This window comes from Caretta caretta, chromosome 8 (genome assembly GCF_965140235.1).
Source record: "Caretta caretta isolate rCarCar2 chromosome 8, rCarCar1.hap1, whole genome shotgun sequence".
Taxonomy (NCBI): domain Eukaryota; kingdom Metazoa; phylum Chordata; order Testudines; family Cheloniidae; genus Caretta; species Caretta caretta.
Window position 1 is genome coordinate 82,040,212 of NC_134213.1, and position 23,917 is coordinate 82,064,128.

The 23,917-nt window shown below is 41.6% G+C and overlaps 2 protein-coding genes across 3 annotated transcripts in view; both read right to left on the minus strand.

The window, feature by feature from the left end:
• The window catches only part of ADGRL2 (adhesion G protein-coupled receptor L2), a 492,078-nt gene that overhangs the window by 343,882 nt on the left and 124,279 nt on the right, over positions 1–23,917 (minus strand). The gene's annotated exons all lie outside the window — the stretch shown is intronic.
• LOC142073134 (uncharacterized) lies at positions 1,810–3,602 on the minus strand. Its single transcript, XM_075131989.1, has 2 exons — positions 2,919–3,602; positions 1,810–2,330 (listed from the first exon to the last, which is right to left on the minus strand). The coding sequence occupies exons 1-2, from the start codon at positions 3,499–3,501 to the stop codon at positions 1,810–1,812; spliced, it is 1,104 nt and encodes a 367-aa protein (XP_074988090.1). The 5' UTR covers positions 3,502–3,602.

Below are 23,917 nucleotides of genomic sequence, written 5' to 3' on the forward strand. Positions count from 1 at the left end.
GCCATGTATCAATCAGAGGCCAGGCTAACCTCCTTGTTCCAATAAGAAAGATAACTTAGGTGCACCATTTCTTATTGGAACCCTCCGTGAAGTCCTGCCTGAAATACTCCTTGATGTACAGGCACCCCCTTTGTTGATTTTAGCTCCCTGAAGCCAACCCTGTAAGCCGTGTCGTCAGTCGCCCCTCCCTCCGTCAGAGCAACGGCAGACAATCATTCCGCGCCTTTTTTCTGTGCGGACGCCATACCAAGGCAAGAATGGAGGCCGCTCAGCTCACTTTGGCAATTAGGAGCACATTAAACACCACACACATTATCCAGCAGTATATGCAGCACCAGAACCTGGCAAAGCGATACCGGGCGAGGAGGCGACGTCAGCGCGGTCACGTGAGTGATCAGGACATGGACACAGATTTCTCTGAAAGCATGGGCCCTGCCAATGCATGCATCATGGTGCTAATGGGGCAGGTTCATGCTGTGGAACGCCGATTCTGGGCTCGGGAAACAAGCACAGACTGGTGGGACCGCATAGTGTTGCAGGTCTGGGACGATTCCCAGTGGCTGCGAAACTTTCGCATGCGTAAGGGCACTTTCATGGAACTTTGTGAATTGCTTTCCCCTGCCCTGAGGCGCATGAATACCAAGATGAGAGCAGCCTTCACAGTTGAGAAGCGAGTGGTGATAGCCCTGTGGAAGCTTGCAACGCCAGACAGCTACCGGTCAGTTGGGAATCAATTTGGAGTGGGCAAAACTACTGTGGGGGCTGCTGTGATGCAAGTAGCCCACACAATCAAAGATCTGCTGATATCAAGGGTAGTGACCCTGGGAAATGTGCAGGTCATAGTGGATGGCTTTGCTGCAATGGGATTCCTTAACTGTGGTGGGGCCATAGACGGAACCCATATCCCTATCTTGGCACCGGAGCACCAAGCCGCCGAGTACATAAACCGCAAGGGGTACTTTTCGATAGTGCTGCAAGCTCTGGTGGATCACAAGGGACGTTTCACCAACATTAACGTGGGATGGCCGGGAAAGGTGCATGATGCTCGCATCTTCAGGAACTCTGGTCTGTTTCAAAAGCTGCAGGAAGGGACTTTATTCCCAGACCAGAAAATAACTGTTGGGGATGTTGAAATGCCTATATGTATCCTTGGGGACCCAGCCTACCCCTTAATGCCATGGCTCATGAAGCCGTACACAGGCAGCCTGGACAGTAGTCAGGAGCTGTTCAACTACAGGCTGAGCAAGTGCAGAATGGTGGTAGAATGTGCATTTGGACGTTTATAGGCGCGCTGGTGCAGTTTACTGACTCGCTTAGACCTCAGCGAAACCAATATTCCCACTGTTATTACTGCTTGCTGTGTGCTCCACAATATCTGTGAGAGTAAGCGGGAGACGTTTATGGCGGGGTGGGAGGTTGAGGCAAATTGCCTGGCTGCTGGTTACGCGCAGCCAGACACCAGGGCGGTTAGAAGAGCACAGGAGGGCGCGGTACGCATCAGAGAAGCTTTGAAAACCAGTTTCATGACTGGCCAGGCTACGGTGTGAAAGTTCTGTTTGTTTCTCCTTGATGAAACCCCCCGCCCCTTGGTTCACTCTACTTCCCTGTAAGCTAACCACCCGCCCCTCCTCCCTTCAATCACCGCTTGCAGAGGCAATAAAGTCATTGTTGCTTCACATTCATGCATTCTTTATTCATTCATCACACAAATAGGGGGATGACTACCAAGGTAGCCCAGGAGGGGTGGTGGAGGAGGGAAGGAAAATGCCACACAGCACTTTAAGCACAGCACTTTAAAAGTTTACAACTTTAAAATTTATTGAATGACAGCCTTCTTTTTTTTGGGCAATCCTCTGTGGTGGAGTGGCTGGTTGGCCGGAGGCATCCACACCGCGTTCTTGGGCGTCTGGGTGTGGAGGCTATGGAACTTGGGGAGGAGGGCGGTTGGTTACAGAGGGGCAGCAGTGGCAGTCTGTGCTCCAGCTGCCTTTGCTGCAGCTCAACCATACACTGGAGCATACTGGTTTGGTCCTGCAGCAGTCTCAGCATTGAATCCTGCCTCCTCTCATCACGCTGCCGCCACATTTGAGCTTCAGCCCTGTCTTCAGCCCGCCACTTCCTCTCTTCAGCCCGCCACCTCTCCTCCCGGTCATTTTGTGCTTTCCTGCACTCTGACATTATTTGCCTCCACGCATTCGTCTGTGCTCTGTCAGTGTGGGAGGACAGCATGAGCTCGGAGAACATTTCATCGCGAGTGCGTTTTTTTTTCTTTCTAAGCTTCACTAGCCTCTGGGAAGGAGAAGATCCTGTGATCATTGAAACACATGCAGCTGGTGGAGAAAAAAAAAGGGACAGCGGTATTTAAAAAGACACATTTTATAAAACAGTGGCTACACTCTTTCAGGGTAAACCTTGCTGTTAACATTACATACATAGCACATGTGCTTTCGTTACAAGGTCGCATTTTGCCTCCTCCCACCGCGTGACTACCCCCTCAACCTTCCCCCCTCCCTGTGGCTAACAGCGGGGAACATTTCTGTTTAGCCACAGGCAAACAGCCCAGCAGGAATGGGCTCCTCTGAGTGTCCCCTGAAGAAAAGCACTCTATTTCAACCAGGTGACCATGAATTATATCTCACTCTCCTGAGGATAACACAGAGAGATAAAGAACGGATGTTGTTTGAATGCCAGCAAACATACACTGCAATGCTTTGTTCTACAATGATTCCTGAGTACGTGTTACTGGCCTGGAGTGGTAAAGTGTCCTACCATGAAGGACGCAATAAGGCTGCCCTCCCCAGAAACCTTTTGCAAAGGCTTTAGGACTACATCTAGGAGAACCGCAAATGCCAGGGCAAAGTAATCCTTTCACATGCTTGCTTTTAAACCATGTATAGTATTTTAAAAGGTACACTCACCAGAGGTCCCTTCTCCGCCTGCTGGGTCCAGGAGGCAGCCTTGGGTGGGTTCGGGGTGTACTGGCTCCAGGTCTAGGGTGAGAAACAGTTCCTGGCTGTCGGGAAAACCGGTTTCTCCGCTTGCTTGCTGTGAGCTATCTACAACCTCCTCCTCATCATCATCTTCTTCGTCCCCAAAACCTGCTTCCGTATTGCCTCCATCTCCATTGAAGGAGTCAAACAACACGGCGGGGGTAGTGGTGGCTGAACCCCCTAAAATGGCATGCAGCTCATCATAGAAGCGGCATGTTTGGGGCTCTGACCCAGAGCGGCTGTTCGCCTCTCTGGTTTTCTGGTAGGCTTGCCTCAGCTCCTTCAGTTTCATGCGGCACTGCTTCGGGTCCCTTTTATGGCCTCTGTCCTTCATGCCCTGGGAGATTTTCACAAAGGTTTTGGCATTTCGAAAACTGGAACGGAGTTCTGATAGCACGGATTCCTCTCCCCAAACAGCGATCAGATCCCATACCTCCCGTTCGGTCCATGCTGGAGCTCTTTTGCGATTCTGGGACTCCATCATGGTCACCTGTGCTGATGAGCTCTGCATGGTCACCTGCAGCTTGCCACGCTGGCCAAACAGGAAATGAGATTCAAAAGTTCGCGGTTCTTTTCCTGTCTACCTGGCCAGTGCATCTGAGTTGAGAATGCTGTCCAGAGCGGTCATAATGGAGCACTCTGGGATAGCTCCCGGAGGCCAATACCATCGAATTGTGTCCACAGTACCCCAAATTCGAGCCGGCAACGTCGATTTAAGCGCTAATCCACTTGTCAGGGGTGGAGTAAGGAAATCGATTTTAAGAGCCCTTTAAGTCGAAATAAAGGGCTTCATTGTGTGGACGGGTGCAGGTTTACATCGATTTAACGCTGCTAAATTCGACCTAAAGTCCTAGTGTAGACCAGGGCTAAGGTGCAACAAGTACTCCTTTTCTTTTTGCGAATACAGACTAACACGGCTGCTACTCTGAAACCTGGGTGAGGTAATATCTTTTATTGCAGCAGTTCTCAACCAGGTGACCGTGAACAGGTTTCAGGGGGTTCACCAAAATAAACCAGAGAGCAGGGCCAGACCCACAGGACTAAACTCACTGGGGCCCAGGGCTGAAGCTGAAGTCTGAGCCCCTCATCCCTGGGTTGAAGCAAAAGCCCAAACAACCTAGCTTCATGGGGCCCCCTGTGGCATGGGGCCCTGGGAAATTGCTCTGCTTGCTACCCACTAACGCCAGCCCTGGCTTTTAATCTACTCTGAAAAACAGTTGTTTTGGCACAGGTGGGCTGTGGAATTTTTATAGCATGGGGGGGGAGGGGCTCAGAAAGAAAAAAGGTTAAGAAAAAAAACATTTTATTGGACCAACTTCCGATGGTGAGAGAGACAAGCTTTCAAGCCACACAGAGCTCTTCTTCAGGTCTGGGAACAGTACTCCCAGCACAGAAAAATGAAAGCGGAACAGATTGTTTAGCACAAGTGGTTAGCACATATTGTAAGGGACCATTCAAGGTTCTCACAAGAAAACCTGCACAAAAAGATGAGCCTGAATGCTTAAATTCATAACTTTGCTAGAGACCAAAAACCATGGACTGAACAGAGACACTGGGTTTATGGCTTATTACAACAATCTGTAACCCACTAACCCAGTGGTGAGCTGGAGCCAGTTCACACCTGTTCACTAGAACCGGTTGTTAAATTTAGAAGCCCTTTTAGAACCGGTTGTTCTGCGAGGGACAACCAGTTCTAAAAGGGCTTCTAAATTTAACTGGCCAAAAGTGGCGCCATAGGCACCGACTCCAGGGGTGCTACAGGGCTGGAGCACCCAAGGGGAAAACTTGGTGGGTGCAGAGCACTCACCGGCAGCTCCCCGCCCCACCCCCAGCTCCAGCTCTCCTCTGCTCCGCTCCGCCTTCGCCTCCTCTCCTGAACGCGCTGCCCCGCTCTGCTTCTCCGCCCCCCCAGGCTTCCCGCGAATCAGCTGTTTGCGTGGGAAGCTGGGGCAGGCTGAGAAGCAGGCCGCAGCTTCCCGCTCAGGCCCAGGGAGGCGGAGGTGAGCTGGGGCGGGGGGGTGCAAGGAGGGCTGCCTGCGCCACAGCAGGTAACCCGGGGTGGGGAGCGGGCAGGGGAACCACTCCCCGCCCCAGCTCACCTCCGCCACCCTTGGCCTGAGTGTGAAGCCGCGGCCTGCTTCTCAGCCCTCCCAGGCTTCCTGCCGAACAGCTGATTTGCAGGAAGCCAGGGGAGGGGGCGGAGAAGCAGAGCGGGGCAGCATGTTCAGGGGCAGAGGCGGAGCAGAGGTGAGGTGTGCTGGGGCCAGGCGCGGGGTGGGGAGCTGCCGGTGGGTGCTCTGCACCCACCAAATTTTCCCTGTGGGTGCTCCAGCCCCGGAGCACCCAGGGAGTCAGCGCCTAAGGTGCCACTTTTGGCATGATCAGTGGGGGGAGCGGCCGCTCCCCCTGCTCCCCCCCAGCTACGCTCCCCCACCCCTAGGAGCTAGAGGGACCTGCCAGATGCTTCCTGGGAGCTGCCCCAGGTAAGCACCTCTGGGACTCCCCACCTTGCCCCCCGGCAGGTCTCTTTGTCTCTTAGGGGTGGGGTGGGCACTCACTACGGTGGCCCAGGAGACCCTCCTGCCTGGTTCTGGGGGCAGTCAGGGGCCAGGGAAGGGGGATGGATGGGGCAGGGGTCCTGGGGGGGCATCAAGGAATGCGGGGGATTGGATGGGGCAGGAGTCCAGGGGGGCGGGGGTGGGCAACGATCCCCTCGTGGGGTGAGGAATGAACCCGTTAAGATTTTGGCAGATCATCACTGCACTAACCTCCTCTTTTTGTCCTATTACTGCAGAGGTGTTAACGGACCACTCTAACTTGAATGGTTCCTTATAATATGTGCTAACTGCTTATGGTAAACAATCTGTTCCACTTCGCATTTTGCTGACCCTGGGATTTCCTTTCTCTCACCTGAAGAAGAGCTCTGTGTGGCCTGAAAGCCTCTCTCTCTCACCAACAGAAGTTGGTCCAATAAAAGATATTACCTCACCCACCGTGTCTCTCTAATATCCTGGACCAACATGGCTACAACAACACTACATGCAACTAATTCATATTTCGGCACCTAAATAAGCACCCTACTGCTCGGGGGCTCATGTCTCCCCAGACTTCAAAGAGACTGTTTCAAGTGCCTCTAAAAATCAGACCATTTAGATGCCTTAGGTCTTGATCTTGATCCCACTGAAATCAATAGCAAAATCCCCATTAACTTCAATTGTAGAGGAACAGTCACTAACTATGGATTTAGATGCTTAACTTTAGGCATGCCATTTGGAAAATATAAGCAAAAACCTGTTTATATTATTGTTCATAATTCAGCATTTGGCTATAGATCTATCTAGAAGAAAATAGAAATAGTAATCCCCAAACTACCGCTCTCTCTTTATTCTTTAGCAAAAAGTTTCTGGCTTAAAAAAAAGGATTTTTCTAGAATATAAATTATACCTCTCTGTTTACACAAAATAGGAGCCTGATTTTTCACTGCATTGCCCCTTGTGTAGGCATTTACACTGTGCAGAGTGCAAACTGGGTATAACATGCTGCTGTTCTGATTATGTAAGTGGCAAGAAGTAAAGCAGTAGGGACTCAGGCCCAACATTGCTATGATTATATGTTTTTAATATACATGTATATTGAAGTCTGTAGATCTATAGTGATTTCACATCAGCTGAGGATCTAGCCCACAATTTCTACTCTAGCAAAATCTTTTCATACCAGTTTTATTGCCAAGGAGTAAATAAAGACCCCCAACAGATCACTTAGGCCTTTTGTTCCAAATTGATGAGACACATATTGGAACTGAAACTCTCATATGACACAACTGAGAAGACTTTAACAGACATATGTTTAATTTCTGAGGGTTTGAGATGATTGTATTTGCTTTCTCTTTCACTAGATCTGAAGACTGAGGAAAAGTCTCATCCACTCACAATGAAAACATATTTTGATTTATGATTTGCCAGATTTCAGTGATGACTTCTGTCAAAAAGAGAACGATCCCATATATGGGCCTCATAAAATATTTAGTTAGCATAGAACAAAACCACAGAACTATAAAAATGCAATTCTCACAGTTCAGAAAGAGAAATAAATTAAAGTGAAAAAAAGTTTCTTAACAAAAAAATTCCTTCAATATTCTGCTTTTACATGCAGTGCATGCATCCATTAAACCTGAAAGGAAACAGTGAGCTAAGATGAGGTAAACCTAGACACTAAGACCTTTTTGTTGACTTATTCGGAGAAGATAAATTGAAATAATAAAAAAGCTGCCTGGCTCTTAGAGGCTGTTATTACTTGCAACTTCATATGCATTCTTTTTGAATTTGCAACTTGTAGACTGTTTTTATCATTATTATGTGTGTACATATACCCATATAGTTATACTTTTAGCTGTTAAACACAAGTAGAACATTGTCCTTCATATTTAAGGCCGCAGTCCTGCAGACACATAAGTGTGTGTATAACTTTTACTTTAATGGGACTCCTTGCACAAGTAATTTGTTTCAGTGTTTGAAGGATCAAGGACTAAAGCCCCAGTCCTGCAGAAAGATCCATGGGAATGGGGCCTATATTAGTAAATCGGCTTGAAAGTATGCTAAAGTGTTGAGGTAGTTTTCTGAAAGCTTGTGCATTATTGATTTTTCAGCAGGGTAAGTGATCTAGCTAGTTACAAAATCTTGTGCTGATTTTCTCAAGATGAAGCGATTCACAGTAAATTCACTCCTAACCTAAAACATACCTCCAAATTTACTGACCAATCCTGACGCCTTCAAAGTCAATGGTAAAATTCTAACTGACTGCTGTGAGAACAGGATCAGGCCCTCTCAGCTCTTGGTATTGGAATTTTAAGGTCTCTCCCCCCGAACCTCCCGCCACAATAGCTTGAATTCCTGTATTCTGATTAAGATAGATGGAATATTTGCATCCTATCCATATTCATAACCCTCCTTTTCAGTGTCAACCCAAGATACCACATTTGTTGCCTGGGCAGACACATGCAATATGTTTAGGAGGTTTTGTAGGGATGGAAAAGGACACAGTCCTTTTCAAATTCTGCAGAATAGGTGGCCACTAGGTGAATTCATGCTGTTGAAGTGCTGAGAGACCGGAACAATCACCATGTCTTTTGTGTGTGACAGAAACTGTAATTAATGATTTCTCCCCTTTTTTGCTAGAGAGAATAGAGAGATGTGCCATTGACAGGCATTATATTAATGGTTTCTGCCATCTTAGTATACATAAAGGGGCATTATTGGTTGCAATGCTAGTTTAAAGATTCTTTTTGAGGAAATGTAGAAGACGTTGTTTCATGGATGAAAAATGAAGGCAATCTATCCTCAGCCCAAGTTTGGGTTTCAATAACAAAATTAACACTATTGTGACAGTTCCTATTGTGTCTTTTAACCATCTGCCTCCTGCTGGCCCAATCAATAATGGCATCTGCGGGGACGTTGTCACCCTTACCTACTCTCTCTCTGTTTAACAACAAAACCTGTCAATATCATGTCTCATGGCAGCTTTACTAAGGAGATTTATCATCTGTCTAGGTGGTGGTAAAAATATTTTAGTGACTGTTGGTCTGTTTTTTTTTGGGAACCTATAGGGGATAAATAGTCAGCCTGGCACACAATAAATTAGACATGCATCTTCCAGTTGCAATAATGGGTGTCAAATGCCTAATCCGCTGGCCACAGAACTGAAAATGTACTACGAGGCCTTGACTACACTAGGGTATTAAAATGAAAGAAAGGGTGTGCCAAATTCAATATTACTTTACAAACTATTTTGCTGATGGCAGCAAATAATTCAGCGTGCAGTGCTAAAAATGCATGCACATTTTCCTTTAGAAAAATTAAATTCTTTTGAATTGCCCAGAATTCGCAATGAGGGGCCATTTCTATGCTGCTATAAATGGGTATCGCTTCATTGAAATCATTAGAGTGGAGTCCATTTACACTGGCTGAGGATTTGGCCCATTATTTAAAGATGGATTAGGAAACCAGACTACCTTTATTTGGCTTAGTACTTTTTCCACAACACTTTGGAAGTAATGTTTTACTTTGTCACTGATGTGTTGTTGATTCAGTGATTTCTGTGCATCAATTAAGAAAAAAACATTTTTTTACCACATGGATTCACAATAATGCAATCCAAAAATACAGGGATCTTTGCTGCAGCTTGCAAAATCCTCCATTTAAAGGAAAATAAGATATTCCATATTTTAGGTCCCGCCGGTATTTTATTGCAGACTTCTGGAGATTTAATTTTAAAACACAGAACTTTTCTGACTACTTTATGCAGTGTTACAGCTGACAACATTGACAAATTTATCCACTTTAGTTCATTAATAAAATACCCCTTCCCACAACCCCAATAAGCAACCCTATGATTTTCTATTCAGTTTTTCAAACTTCCATTTCTCAAAGTCCTGAAAGTCCCTGTTTTGGGAGGCAGCTGGAAGTGTGCTGTTTGCTCATTTGATCTACCAACAGCCATTCATTTTCTCTGGGAATTTTTAAGTAAGCTCCCTTATTGGGAATATGTTAATGACATCCGCCATGATTACCGATTTTCTTTTTGAATCGTTATTCCTCTGTGGGCAAAGCAATCAGAAAGGGAGAACAGAAGATTTACTTCTTGCTTGTGTGCCTTCTTCAACCATCTGCTCCATCCTGATTCATTTGAATAAGATCTGCAGTTTTAGAGATTCTTTACTATGACATTCTAAAGTATTTTAAAGCTTAAAGGAGTTAATAGTTATCTATCAATGTCACAAATGTGGCACTGTGATGTATTCTAAGAGCAAATTTACCTTTCAATAGTTTACAGGGCTAGATTAATTTTATTAAAGTAAAAAACTGCAATGCTCCTTAACAGCTTCATTATTTCAAACATGCCTTTTGTGAGCACATTTATTATCAGGAGCACAGAGTATAAAATCTTAAAGAAAGGGAACTAATTTACAAAGCAAAATGATTTTTAAAATGGGCATTGTTAATCTAAAAAAAGAAGGAAGAAGAATAAAGAAGCCCCATATACAAGAAAGGATATTTCTGAATGAGGAATTATGATATAACATGAAAAACATTGTCCCTTAAAGTACATTGTTCTTGCTGAATCCATATTCCTATGCATTGTGGTTCATTTACCTAGATTGGAAATGTTGTTTTGAGATTTAACTTGGACAGGAGACGTCATTTGTCCATATCAAAATCAAATTCAACTGTTCTCTCAAATTAAAATACCTATCTCATACAGCGAGAGTTAGTTCATCCAGCCTCTATTGTTGATAGTGATGGGCATACTGTACTTTTTAAATGGGGTGCACGTCTTTTGCTGCTTTACGTGTACACCGCAGATTCAAAACACTGCTGACTGACTTAAGCCATTTGTACAGAAAAGTAACCGAAAATCAGCAAGACTGACATCCTAAACAGGAATGTAGAGGCAGCATTTATAAAGGGGCTGCAGGACTTGGGGATAGTAGGCCATTAAACATTGTCCAAACATTAAGAAAAAATAATTAATTTTCAATGAGGGGAAGGAATGGCAAACCCTCTTTAGTTCATCCAGATGAGGAGAAATATTCATGGGCACATAAATAAAGAATGTATCGAGGTCAGTTACTTGACTTTATGGAACTAATTTGGAATTTGTACTACCTGGTGGAAACCTAAAAAAAGAGAGAGAGAAAAAAAAAAGTAGAGGTAATCTACAGAACGGCAAGTAGTAGATGACATTAATGCACTTCCAATAAATAAGATGAGCCTTTATTGATTGGAATTCTGATTTCCCTTTGACTTATTACAAATTGAATAACAAAGCTGGGACCTAAAGAGTAATGACCACACCACTACGATTTAGTTGACCAGAGCCAAATTCTCTCAAAATAGCTACCACTATCTCCAGAGATCTCCCCAGAAAGAGAGCTTGGACTAAAAATCCTTACTGGTGTTGTGTGATTAATATGACTGCCCCAGGGGTTACAGGACTGGGTTCAAAGGAGAGGAACCTACAAACCCATTTTTTCTTATTTTTTAATACGAGATGGACCTGAACCAAACCACAAGTTATTGGGCTCAGTGCATTAATTATTTGTTGAAACTGTTATTCAGGAGGTCAATTTCCTTCTGGCCTTCAGAATCTTTGAATCTTTGAAATTCCCTTTTCTAAACATCCAAAGGTTCTTAGGATTTCAAACCCAGATTTGGAATTCATGGCTGTCCCTAATGACTAAACTGAATCCTGCCTCCAAAAACTCCAAAACTTGGTCCCAAGCCTATTTCTACTTTTAATGTAGTGTACAAATAAAACACTTTGGAGAAAGAGGACTAAAAATAGAAAAGCACACGTCTATCTTAATATTTCATGAGATCAAAATCTTAAAGAACTCTAAATTAAAGCTAGGCGGGTGGCCAATGGAGTACAGAATAGAAGTATTCATAGAAAAAGTAGGGCTACATTTGATGGAGAGTGAATAACCTATATCTGGACACATTCTTGTTTTGCCCAGAGGAGTGCATTGCATTTAAAATATACAGTGCAGCGTTAGGTTATTTCGTTTGGGAAACATCATGTTCTAGTTTTTCCATCTACATACTCTTCCATTTTTCTTTCATCCCGGTAAAAATGCACCTTGCTGTTCTAATGTTATAGCTGTGAGGGATGCAGCCGTCTGCTCATTCAGTGGTAAAAGGAAAGCCATTCACCACAAAGCTCTGGATCTTTAAATACACAGACTCAGTGTGCAGAAGGAATATTTTAATCTCTTTTTCAATATTTCCCCACATTTTGGACCATTTTAGATAAGTAATCTGACCACCCAGCCCAAGCAAGACATTTATGAATAAAAGAATTCGAGATCTTAGTCTCCCGTGTAAAGCCAGAATAAAAGGTTTGCAAGGGGGAAACTATACCCCAGAAGGGTGTGAAACATCTGTGTAGTTTAAGGGCATAGTAATAGCACTGGCTTAGTGAAACCAGTTCCCGCACCCATATGAGGTTTGTGGCCAGTAGATTCATGCATGGCTACTAAGTCTTTGCCCACTAACAACTGCCACATCTGTTGTCTATCTATCTTAGGCACTTATGGAACTCCTATTACCATAGTTTCTGAGCATATCAGAATCTTTAATGTATCCCTATGAGGTAGGGAAGCCCATGTCATTTCAGATGTTGGAGGGGAAGAAAATTTGGCCTTAAACACATGAGAACACCTAGCATGCTGGGCTTTAAGCAGCAGTACATCAAAGTACAAGGTCACTCTTCTGCTGTCTGTGAGCAGAGAAGAAAAATACTACAAAAAAAAATGAGGATAGTCTTAAATGCAGTAGTAAATTTCCAATGGTGGACATGCAGACAAGGGTAGTGAATATTTTATCCCATTTTGCTGAATGTATTTGTTATCTGAAATATGTATATAACATATTTCAATTTTACCTTAAAAATCTATTTAATAGCTATAAAAAAAATCTGATTTTAGAGTCAGATTCTAGATCTAAGAACTACCAGTGCCTTCTGCTGAACCAACATATTTCTTTCAGTAGTAGACGAGTACTTGGGGATTTTTTGCATTACATTTCCCCTCTCATGTGATCTGCGTCAATATACTATTGGTACTATTAGGCTAAAGAGTGTTTTTTTCCACATAACCAGATTCTGAGTTTATGAAACAAACAAACAAACAAACAAAAACTCTCCAAAAAACAAAAAAAAGCCCTACTTGAAACTTGATATTGGAGCCCAGAAAGTAGATTAGGCTATTCTCGCTTCTTGAATCTCTTTGTAAGGGTATTTGGAAGAGTAAGATCATATGAGTCCTGTACTGTGTTTAGAAAATATTTACTTCTTTGGATCTTGCTGTTGTTTACTATCGACTTAGTTATTTTTTAGTCAGTATGCTGTTGCTGGAAGTGTTCAAAAATAAAAGGCACAACAGTCCTGTTCTCACACATTGTTTTAACACAATTCCACATTGGTAAATCAATGCCAGATGTGTACAACCTGCCAAATGTTTAATCATTGCCATGACTGCATTTATACTTTTTTAAGGATACACTGTATTTCTCATTTGAGCTGCACTATGTGTAAAGGTCCTACCTTCATTTGCATGGGGTGTTGTCTGGAATGGTTAGCTAGCCAAAACTCTCACTGTAGTCCCACTGGCTTCAGCGTGAGTTGATCAGGCTCTAGCGGATGTGTATGCAAGATGTCTGTTTGTGCAGCCTCATACGTGAGCACAGAGCAACTCATTTAAAGAGGACAACAAGACTTATGCAATTTTGAAAAGAGACAGGGTTTTAATATCAGCCAATGAATGAAAGGAAAGAAAATGGCAGACAGGAATAATAGTGAATAGTAAATGAATAACTCCAGATGATATAAACTCATCATATGTTTTCAATTACCTTTTGTTAATAAAGTAGGATATTGAAGGACTAGTCAACTGACTGACAAATAAAACCAAGACTTAGGCAAATCTGGAATCCTTTGCTAGGTACAGTTATATAACATTGACTTGCTTTCACTGTACTCCCTAAGGCTGAACTTAACTTCTTTGCAGCAGGCCAGCATGAAGCCTCTGTACCACATAAGTAACTTAAGCTCACAAAATAGCTTTTAAATGGGTCACACTTTATCGTAAGGTTCCTTTGATAAATAGTTGATAAAGGATTAATAGAGGTTTTAATCAATGGTTAGTCAATTGTTATAGAGTCCCATAAATTAATAGTTTGCTTATAATCATCTAGGTCTCCTTCTGCTGACAAACTTATAACCATCTATACCCACACTACTCATGTTTGCAATGAGCATTTAATATCTATTAATCACTTATTGACCTTTTAGAAAGGAGGTATAAATGGAACTTTAATATAAAATATGAACCCTAAATGGGTCTCAATTGGAGCCTAGACAATTTGTACAGGGGCATATTTCACCCTAAATTTGAAAAACGGAAGTCCTGCTAGATGTCAAGGAGTTTCAGTGATACTACTTGTTCCAATACAGAAACAATATTATACTTGTGTGTGTTTGTGAATCAATTATGTGCTTTGTCACCTATTGTAAGCAAATTACCAGTTCTAGATGAGATGAAAACCTCTTCTGACTACAACTTAAAGGTCTCATTGAGAACAGGGATACAACATGACCTGCCATATGGCTGCTTCTCTGACAAAGCACAGATACCCACCTATTATTACAGCTAATGCTGTAATCTCTCAGCATTGTGCACTTTCCAATTTAGTGCCTCTGTAAGGATTCTTCCATAGAATTCATTTACAGTCCTTTTAATGACAATGTTTTTCTCATAACATTCCAATAAATATTTCAATTTGTTCAGTTAAACCAAATTGGGGAAAAGGAAACAAAGGTTTGACCATAGGGGAGGTAGACTGAGGTGAGGGTAGCTGGCAGTGCAGTGCACCAGCGCACGGAGAAGGCGGCATGTAGCACCATACATTGTGAACAACAGTGGCACACATTATGGACACAGTGGGCACACAAAGAGGGCTAGCTCCATAAGCAATACCAGGCAACTGTTAGAAATGTATCAGTATATAGCAGTAATAATGACAAGCTTGCCAGCCCTTCCCCCCACTCCCCACCTCCCCCCGCCACAAGATAAACAGAATGACTACCTCCATATCTGCCGTATTCCCTGGTGCATCTCCATACATAATACAGGAAATACCTAGTGTATTATAAATACTGAAGTTAGCTAACTGCAAATCTTATTTAATTATCTACGACAATTAGGAAGTTTCAAGTCCCATCACTGCCACCTATGCTCTAAGAATTATTTGAAACAAAATACACTGGCAGCAATAAGCAAAGGCACAGAAGGCAAAATGCTGCAGGAAAATAAATAACTAATTGCATTAACCATCCACTGTCACTCCTATAAACTAAATGCACTGATGAATCAGATATTTTTAAAAATGCTACCAAAGTTTGTATTGTCTGCAGCCATAGACTGAGGAACACTATGGAGCCCCAACCCAAGGTTTGTATGTAAGTTAATTAAGTTTTTGGAGTAATTGCCCTCTCATAAATCTCGATGGGTTTTTTAGTTCTTTTTTCGGATTCTGACAATTCCATAAGGATTTCAATTTCCTTCTCCAGTTCCTGATTACAGTACTCCAATCAGGTTCCAGTTATCTTGTTTTCCTTTCAACTCCATACTTACCTTCTCAGAACCCAGTTTCGCAGTTCAAGCTGTTATACAATGTTCTATTGGTGAGTAATTTAGTATCTTACATTTTTCAAAGCTTTGAGGGAAATCCTTTACTGCTACAAACAGCAGTTCATCCTCAGCACTCAATGTGGTGTTCTATATACCATAAATTCAGCTGTCTTTCTTGTAACTGTAAAAAACTAGCTTCTGCTTTCTGGTTACTTTATAATAAAGTAGCCCATCTGCTTACACTGTCTATAGTAACAATGTTATCTTGTGAGAGAAATACCTAAAGATATGCAAACTCCGCACTGCTTAGGTCTGCATAAACATTTTTAAAAACAGCCCGAATTTTCTTTTTCAGAAGGATTTGAATGCTTCTCCCAATACAAATACAGACAAAAACAAATCTGACCCTGTATTTTATTTCAATTAATATTACAATCTTCCTGACCAAGACAAATGTTTAACAAGTGACTCTGCCAAGGAGCCTTGTCAGAATTTTATCTTTACTGTTCATTAAAAATGTCCTAACAAACATTGTTTATGGAATAAAAAAAGTAGCCACTGTACCTTTTATTGTGCAAAACTCAAAGGTGGCTCTTCCTGCTACTGGTTTTACTCAGCAGTAAAAGAGAAAACCTTGCAAGTGTTGTTTACACAGTACTAAATTCTTGTAAAGTCATACTGAAACAAGCCTGCTATCTGACCTAGCCCTTAGGGCTACTTAAACACCTGTGGATTTATAGAGTTCAGATGTCTACAAGGTCTGTGTTGAAGTTCATTTTCAAACCTGTACCCCATGTGAAATGCTTTGCTGGTACAGTTAAGCTATTTCTACTTCTTTCTGGTTCGCAATGCAGGGACATTATGAAACAACAAAGATAATGAATTATGAACAAACTTATTGTTATATACAGGCTTTAAATGCAAACGGCAGATAAATACTGAATATTTTGGACTCTGTTTTGAGAAGCTTAGCTTCACTAAGAATTCAGCAATAGGTGGGGGTGAAAGCAGGGGAGGGGGATGACTAGCATCCTCTGTGCAACTAACTGCACAGAGTCACATACACGTACAGGGTTACATATCATCTATTTTAAAGATGAGTACCCCCATTACTTTTACTCTTACTCATGGTGAGTGTTATAAAAAAGGCATCCCACAACCCAATGACACAATATGGTCCAGGTGAGAAGAACAGGCCATGATGTATTCTAAACATTCCAAAATAAAAATAGCTGAAGCACATAGTGGGGAAATCCTGGCCCCATGGAAATCAATAGGAGTTTTGCCATTGACTTCAATGGGTTCTGGTCTTTACCCACTGCATTCAGATAAAATGTGCCCCAAATATTGTCTCTCTCCATAATCCAAGTTTAATGCAAATGCCTGTCGTTTGATTCTTTGAAAATCACCGGATATAAGCTGGTCTAGCTCTAAGGCCGTAATTTTAATCATTCACTTTTCATGGCACTCCATCCCACCTACTTCCTTCAGATTTTTCAGAACTGAGCAGTTGGCAAGAACTTTAAATTCCACTTTTTCAGTAAGATTTTATAACCATCCACAACAAATGTTAAGTTTCATGGTTCTGGTGAAATGTTGAGGGTCATGGCAATATACAGCCTCACTTATAATAGACCAGGTTTGACTAGAATGTCAAGATGGTTCCATATGGCAGAGGCGGCTACGCCGCAGTGGGAAACGTAGGAATTTGGTCTGGCTCAGCCACAATGCATCTCGACAATGGTCATGATCTTATTCCGAGTCTCGCAATATTTGAGGTTTTTCTGAAACCCCCAGCTACTGATTACATGAGACTCTGAACTCAGAAAAACTTAAAAATGTGATTGGAGTGCACCCTAAAGGCTTGCCAATCAGAAGGCAAATTAAAAGAACCCTGCATTTATGAGTCTTTAAATTTCAGGATTTTTCAGCCCTTCTCATGATTTTCTGGGACCCGACTCATGAGTTTTGAACAGTTAGGGTTTGTGACGCTGACTCCCGGAGCTCAGAGAGCTCATGCTGCAAAAAGAGCTGTAAGAAAGCATGCACACTTATTACCATCCAGCCAAATTTGCTGACTAGAGCAGGGGAGAGGGAAGCTGGCCATTGTCCTGCCCTCGTCACCTTTAGGTAGCTTAGTGCGGTCAGCACAGAACAGCTGCTGTATTTCCCAGCTTCACTGTGGCTTGCCCCTGCACAATGTGATCAAGAGACATCTCCGTGCGTCCACTCCATGTTTAATGATGCATCACAGTGTGCTGCTGCACTCTACATCAGTGCATTTAATTCAAGCCACTCATAACTTTATAAATTGTTGGAAGTCAACACTGCTGTATAAAGAGTTATATACATGCTAAATACATTTACCCCCACATGCAGCCCAATCCTCTTGGCTTGAAAGCTCCAAATCAGATCCTTTTAAGGAGCAGAATAATAAATAATAATAAAGTCATCATATATTTAACATCTCTTCCTCTTTTAAACTCTGCTCACTATAGCTTTCAATAGGGGTAAATGTATATAATAAACTGCCATGCTTGGCCTCTTGCTGATCTATCCTGTTTACACATGACTAAATCTTTTTTATTGCTTTTGACAACATGTTGTTCATACCTTTATATCTGTACTCATATTGGTTTTATTGTAGGGTTATATTTGCAATGCCGAATTAGACTGGAAGATGTATCTGTTTATTAGATGGAGTATGGCTCACACACATTTTTATGATCATTATTTTTTATTTCTCTCTCACACACATTTATACACCCCACCCCCAATATAACGTTTAATTATCTACCAAGTTTTTCATTATTCTTCTCAGTGCGACTGATCAATAGGCAAAAAAGCATGGACACTTTTTGGTAAAAGGTGACATAGCCAATAAAATAAAGCCATTCTCTCAGTCACTCCCCACACTGAGGCCACGTCTACATTACAGCCGCACAGCTACAGAGCTGCAGCTATAGCAATGTAGAGTAGACTCTTCCTAAGTTAATGGAAAGGATGTTTCTATCGACATTGATAATCCATCTCTCCGAGAGGTGGTAGGTAGGTTGACAGAAGAATTCTTCCGTCGACCTAGGAGGTGCCTCTCATCTGCACTTAATACTAAGGCTCTCACTCACCATGTATCATCAATCTTTGCAGAATTCTCTGTCCAGTCCTGTGCCTAATTTGTAGACGTAGCCTTCCTCCACTGGACTAAATACTGCATACTGCAAGTCAAAATATCCTCAAAACTCTCCTTTGCCTGATGCCTACAAAAAACTTGACAACATTTAGGCAGTAGTCTTTGCCCACCAACAGCTCATTATGTTGACCAATGTTGTCTCATTGTTCATTTGTACCCTCCCATCTGTCTATATCTGTTCCTTGTCTTATACTTAGATTGTAAGCTTCTTGGGCAGTGACTGTCTCTTTGTTCTGGGTCTGTACAGCTCCTAGCACAATGGGGATCTGGTCCCTGACTAGGGCTCCTAGGTACTATGGTAATATAAATAAACAAACAAATAAAATGGAATATGACAAAAGTGAAATATGGCTTCCATTTCCAAGGAGATGTTTGAGGAGATCTCATAGAAATGTGGTCTAGTGCTCATTTCCAAAGACAGAGAGATGAGAAGCCAAGGACGTGAGAGCAAAACCAGGGATGCTAATATAGCATTCAGAGCAAATTGGGAGGATCCTGTAGAACGCAGGCCAAGCCTGGGAGAAAAAGAGTTAAAGGGGTAATGATCATGTAGTAGCAGGGGAAAAAATGGGAACATAGTAATGAAAGTTCAAGGAAGGACTTGGGGCAGCAATCATCATGATTTATTATTGGATTGTCTTTTTACTTCATGTCTGTACAGCACCTAGCACAATGGAGCCCTGACTGGCACTACTATATTAGAATTTATAAAAAGTAAATAATAATAAGGGCTGGTAGTGAGTTGAACAATGATACATTAGCTGGAGCGGGAAAGGAAACTGGCAGATTGCGTTAGGTGTGAGGCCTTAGCAGCAGCTACTGGAGAATGAAAGGAAGGAGAGAGTGAAGAGAGAAGAAAAATTAGTTTGAATCAGGGTGGACAGAGCAGTGAATAATTAGGTCACTTGCCAAAGTAGTATTAATCCAGCACAAATAATCTTTAAGGGAAATCTTGTTCCTATATAAAATCATCCATGAAAGGGATAATTCCGTCAAGAAGAGATCAGTTTTGCAATACCTGCCCCTGGGCTCAATCCTATTCTCATTGAAGCAAAATGTCTTTTGACCTCAGTGGGTGCAGAAATTTGGCCCTTTGCCCAAACATCACCCCACTTTTTACTGGATCAGCTGGGAAAACCACCCTTTTGAATCACTGAAATTCTTCTCTACTTTGCTGGGACAAAGCATTTCTTCCATTTGAAATATTTCTTAGTTTCATAAATGCTGAGACAACGTGATAGAATATGGATTCTTCAAAAGAGCCAAGGAATAGATATTTTTAGGTTTTCAAATATTAACAAAAATGGCATCATTTTGTATGCAATTCTGAATTTTAATGAGCAGTTCTATTGATAATCACTGAACAGCTATATTTATAGAAAAAATGGATCATCATAAATACTGAATTGTGCCATTATCTACATATGTTGCAGTTCTCAATACATCTAGAAATTCAGTGTTTAATTTCTATAGCAATAGAAATATGGTAATTTCCACCAGAACTATTAGTCAGAATGCAAAATTAGATCTAAGCCAACATCCTGGCTGCAGTTTTAAAAAGTTGGATCTAGATGAACTTCCTCATAGATATTTTCATATTTTCCCCCCCACAGGGGAAAAAGAAACAATGATGTTATTTAGGAATGCTAACTGTGCCAGCTCGATTTTAAAAAGATCTTTAACAATCTAATGGTTTCAGAGTAACAGCCGTGTTAGTCTGTATTCGCAAAAAGAAAAGGAGTACATGCATCCGATGAAGTGAGCTGTAGCTCACGAAAGCTCATGCATGCATCCGATGAAGTGAGCTGTAGCTCACGAAAGCTCATGCTCAAATAAATTGGTTAGTCTCTAAGGTGCCACAAGTACTCCTTTTCTTTTAACAATTTAATGTCACTTATTTTGGTACAGCAAAAATTGTGGTCATCGTCTTGAATTGTATTAAAAAACGCACAGTACTAAACCAGACGGACCCAATAAGAATATTGCAACCCCAACTGGTAGTGCTGGACTGGTTTGACATGATAAGATTTTTTTTTATAGTCTTATGCACACTAATTATACTGCCTTTTCCATTGAGACTTCAAGGGTTCAATAATAAAAAGAATTGAATGAGTAATGACTGTGATTTCTGATGTCTGCCTATAGTGGAAATAACATTTTTCACTGCAGGTTTGAAAATGTCCAATTTTATCCTTTGTAGATAAGCAACAGTTGCTCTCTAGCTCTGGAATCCCCTCTGTTTGGGTTGATTACACCTTTTAAAATTGTGAGCCCATTAGATGTATATTCAAAAAGAGAAAGTTTGATGTAGTCAAGTTGGGATTTCGTAAACATAAAATACAGAAACTTAATCTGTCAGTCATCTTCCAGAAACCTGCTCCTTGTTGTTTTGGTACATAGAATTAAAAAAAGGAAAAATGTAACAGTGCATTGGATCCTCAAATCTTAGCAACATAAATACACATCCAACTATGTAATTAAAAAAAGATTAAAATTTGGCTTTGTAAAACAGCTTGCAAATTCAATGTATCTCAAAGCAATTTAGAAGTAATGAGTTGATATACTCAAAACTAAGTGCTTTGAGATCGTGGTCTGAAAGGGGCTATGCAAGTATTAATTATTATTAGAAGTAATTTAATAACCAGGTAGCGAAAGAGAACAACATTAAGCATTCAGCTCTCTCTCAGATATAGCCTTGAATGTTAAAACCTTTATTATTGAGAGAGAATGCAATAGAAATCAATTGAATCTTTTTATCATAACATTTTAGCCTTGGTGAAGGGGGAAAAAAACCACGCTGAGAAATGCAGGTTCATTTTTTTTAATCTATTTTAAACTTAAAGGTTTTTTTAAACTTTCAACCCTAGTGGGCGGTGGGAAACAAATTCATACCCAGAGTAGGCATTCTTTTGGGTGCATATCATATTTCCTTTTGCATTTATAATAAAATAATAATTATTAATAATACTAATAATTGTAGCAGATCAAACCAGAAGGATCCTGGAATATATTTGCTGGGAATTGCCTAAGGCTAAACACCAGGGACATGAAACAAACTGTTCTTATCACCTTTTTCCAAACACAGCGATTTAAATTTACAATGAAAGAGCCAGCACCAGCTGCACTTTAAGAAAGCACCACATGTCTTGAGCAGTAAGAAAATGGAAAAAAGCCCAGTTCAAGCTGGAGGTGTCATCTTCCTCTAGCCAGCTGGGTGACACAAAGCTGAAAGCGATGAGGTGCTAATTAGAGGTTGATGAACAGAATCTCGGAGTGGAAACTTGTCGAAATAGCCTTCACTGAATCAGAGCCTTATATGTCAGCTCTTATCTCCCAGTACAGAGCACTGTCAAAGCCACAGAAAGAATGTGTGAATTCAGATATATATAGGGTTAGGTTACCTTTTATCTCGTACCATATGTCCTCTTTATCTTGGCGTTACTGAAAAATTACCATATTTTATATCATCCGTCTGTATCTTTTCTCCAGTTTGCTCTATTAAAATGTCTAGCTCTTATTGCAGAAGGACACATCAGACCTTTTTTTATTAAAAAAAAAAAGTATTACTAATTCTCCCAAGGAAAAATATCTTGGAATGCAAAGTACCAACAAGCAACGAGCAATTAGCCAGATCAGACAGTAGCCCATGTAAAAGGAAAATGATGTAGCTCAATAAAAGAAAGAGATATTATTTTAGAACGGGGCTGAGTTTAAAGACATTCCCTCCTTTCCAAGAGAAGGGAACATTTTGTGGTTTTGATTTTTTTTAAAGGGTCAATACCAAAGTGCTATTAGCAGATTTGTATGCAAGCATCCTATTCTAATTAGATCAAAGGCAGAAATATTTAGTGGCACTGATGGGCCAAGCACAGGCAGTTAGCTTCACTTCTGGAAGAAGCAAGAGCCAATGGTTTAACAGCAACAGCAGGTGCACCGTGGCAGCCGCTCCCAGGACACCAGAAGGGTAGGGTAATTGGAGAATTTTAACAAAGGGCTTGTCCTCTTGATCCCCTTCCACCTCATCTGTTCATCCTTAACTTCTGCTATCACTATTCACTGAATAGTGCAAATGCTGTGGGTGAAATTCACTGCAGGTGTATAGGCCCTGAATCAGCAAAGCATTTAAGCATGTATTGTTGACTTTAATGGCATAAACACACATGCTTAAAGTTAAGCATGTACTTAAGGACTTTGCTGATTTGAGGTCATAAAACCAGGGTGATACAAATTTATGCAGGAAAAGTCTGGAACCAGAATGGGGAGTTGAAATCATTCTCCAACACAGGGCCAGGGCACAGGTCTGTACCAACTCTGCAAACTTGTGTAGTGGGTTGGAGCATAAATATGAGCTCTGTGGACTGGCACCATGCTAACCTCTGCCTCAACCTTTCTAAGGCTGGCATCTAGATCTCTGACAGCACACTGAGGGCTGCAGAGACCTCGCCTGACTGCTCCAGCAGAACCCCAGATGAGGCGCTCAAGGGGTAGCTCTGATTGTACCAGAGTGAACGTCACCCTTAATGTATGTCATACCACAGGCCAAGTTACTTGCTCCTAATATATGATGAAAAATGCTAATCACTCACCAAATCTTCCACTCACACTAATGCAGCAGTTACTGAAAACTGCAGTACTCACTGCGTAAGGATGAGGGGGAGACCTCACCGGAGGCCTTATTGCACAACAGAGATTAATATCCTTCCGGTTCTTTTGAAGGTATAAAACCAGGCCCAGTACTGCTACTGTTCTGTAGCATTACTGTTAAACAGTAGCGTCACTGAACTGCAGAAAGGCGTGCACTTCAGTGGTGAATAGAACTTTTTATTATACATAGTATGCAATGTTCTTCAGGCATTCAGATACCATGGTAATGAGCATAAGGACCTATATAGAATGGAATTGGGTAGCTTAGGACAAAATACTGATAATCAAGATATTATTAAAGAACTGTGTTTAAAAGAAAAGGAGGACTTGTGGCAGCTTAGAGACTAACAAACTTATTTGAGCATAAGCTTTCGTGGGCTACAGCTCACTTCATTGGATGCTGAAGTGAGCTGGAGCTCACAAAAGCTTATGCTCAAATAAATTGGTTAGTCTCTAAGGTGCCACAAGTCCTCCGTTTCTTTTTGCGGATACAGACTAACACGGCTGCTACTCTGAAACCTGTGTTTAAAAGGACTTTTAAGAACGGTCAGATAAATACACTGCATTGACATCTAGCAGCTCGATGGCTTGGTGACAGATATATCTGTCTTGTAAATAAAATACCAAAACCCATTTTCTATTTAAAAGCTATGTGCATCCAATATGCAACATGTGGTTCTCCTGATATTATGTAGTAGAGACCAAGTTACACTAACTGGTTAGTAATTCATGAGTAGCTCTGAATATCTAAATAATTCCTATAAAAATGGACAATTTACAGGTAATAACATTTTCTTGTCCGGTGTCTTTCTCCTCTCGTGCTCTAAGGCTCCAAAGAATTTGAGACTGGCCAATCACGTGATTTTCTACTCGTCTTCCAGACAGGAACCCACTTGGGCTCTGTGACAG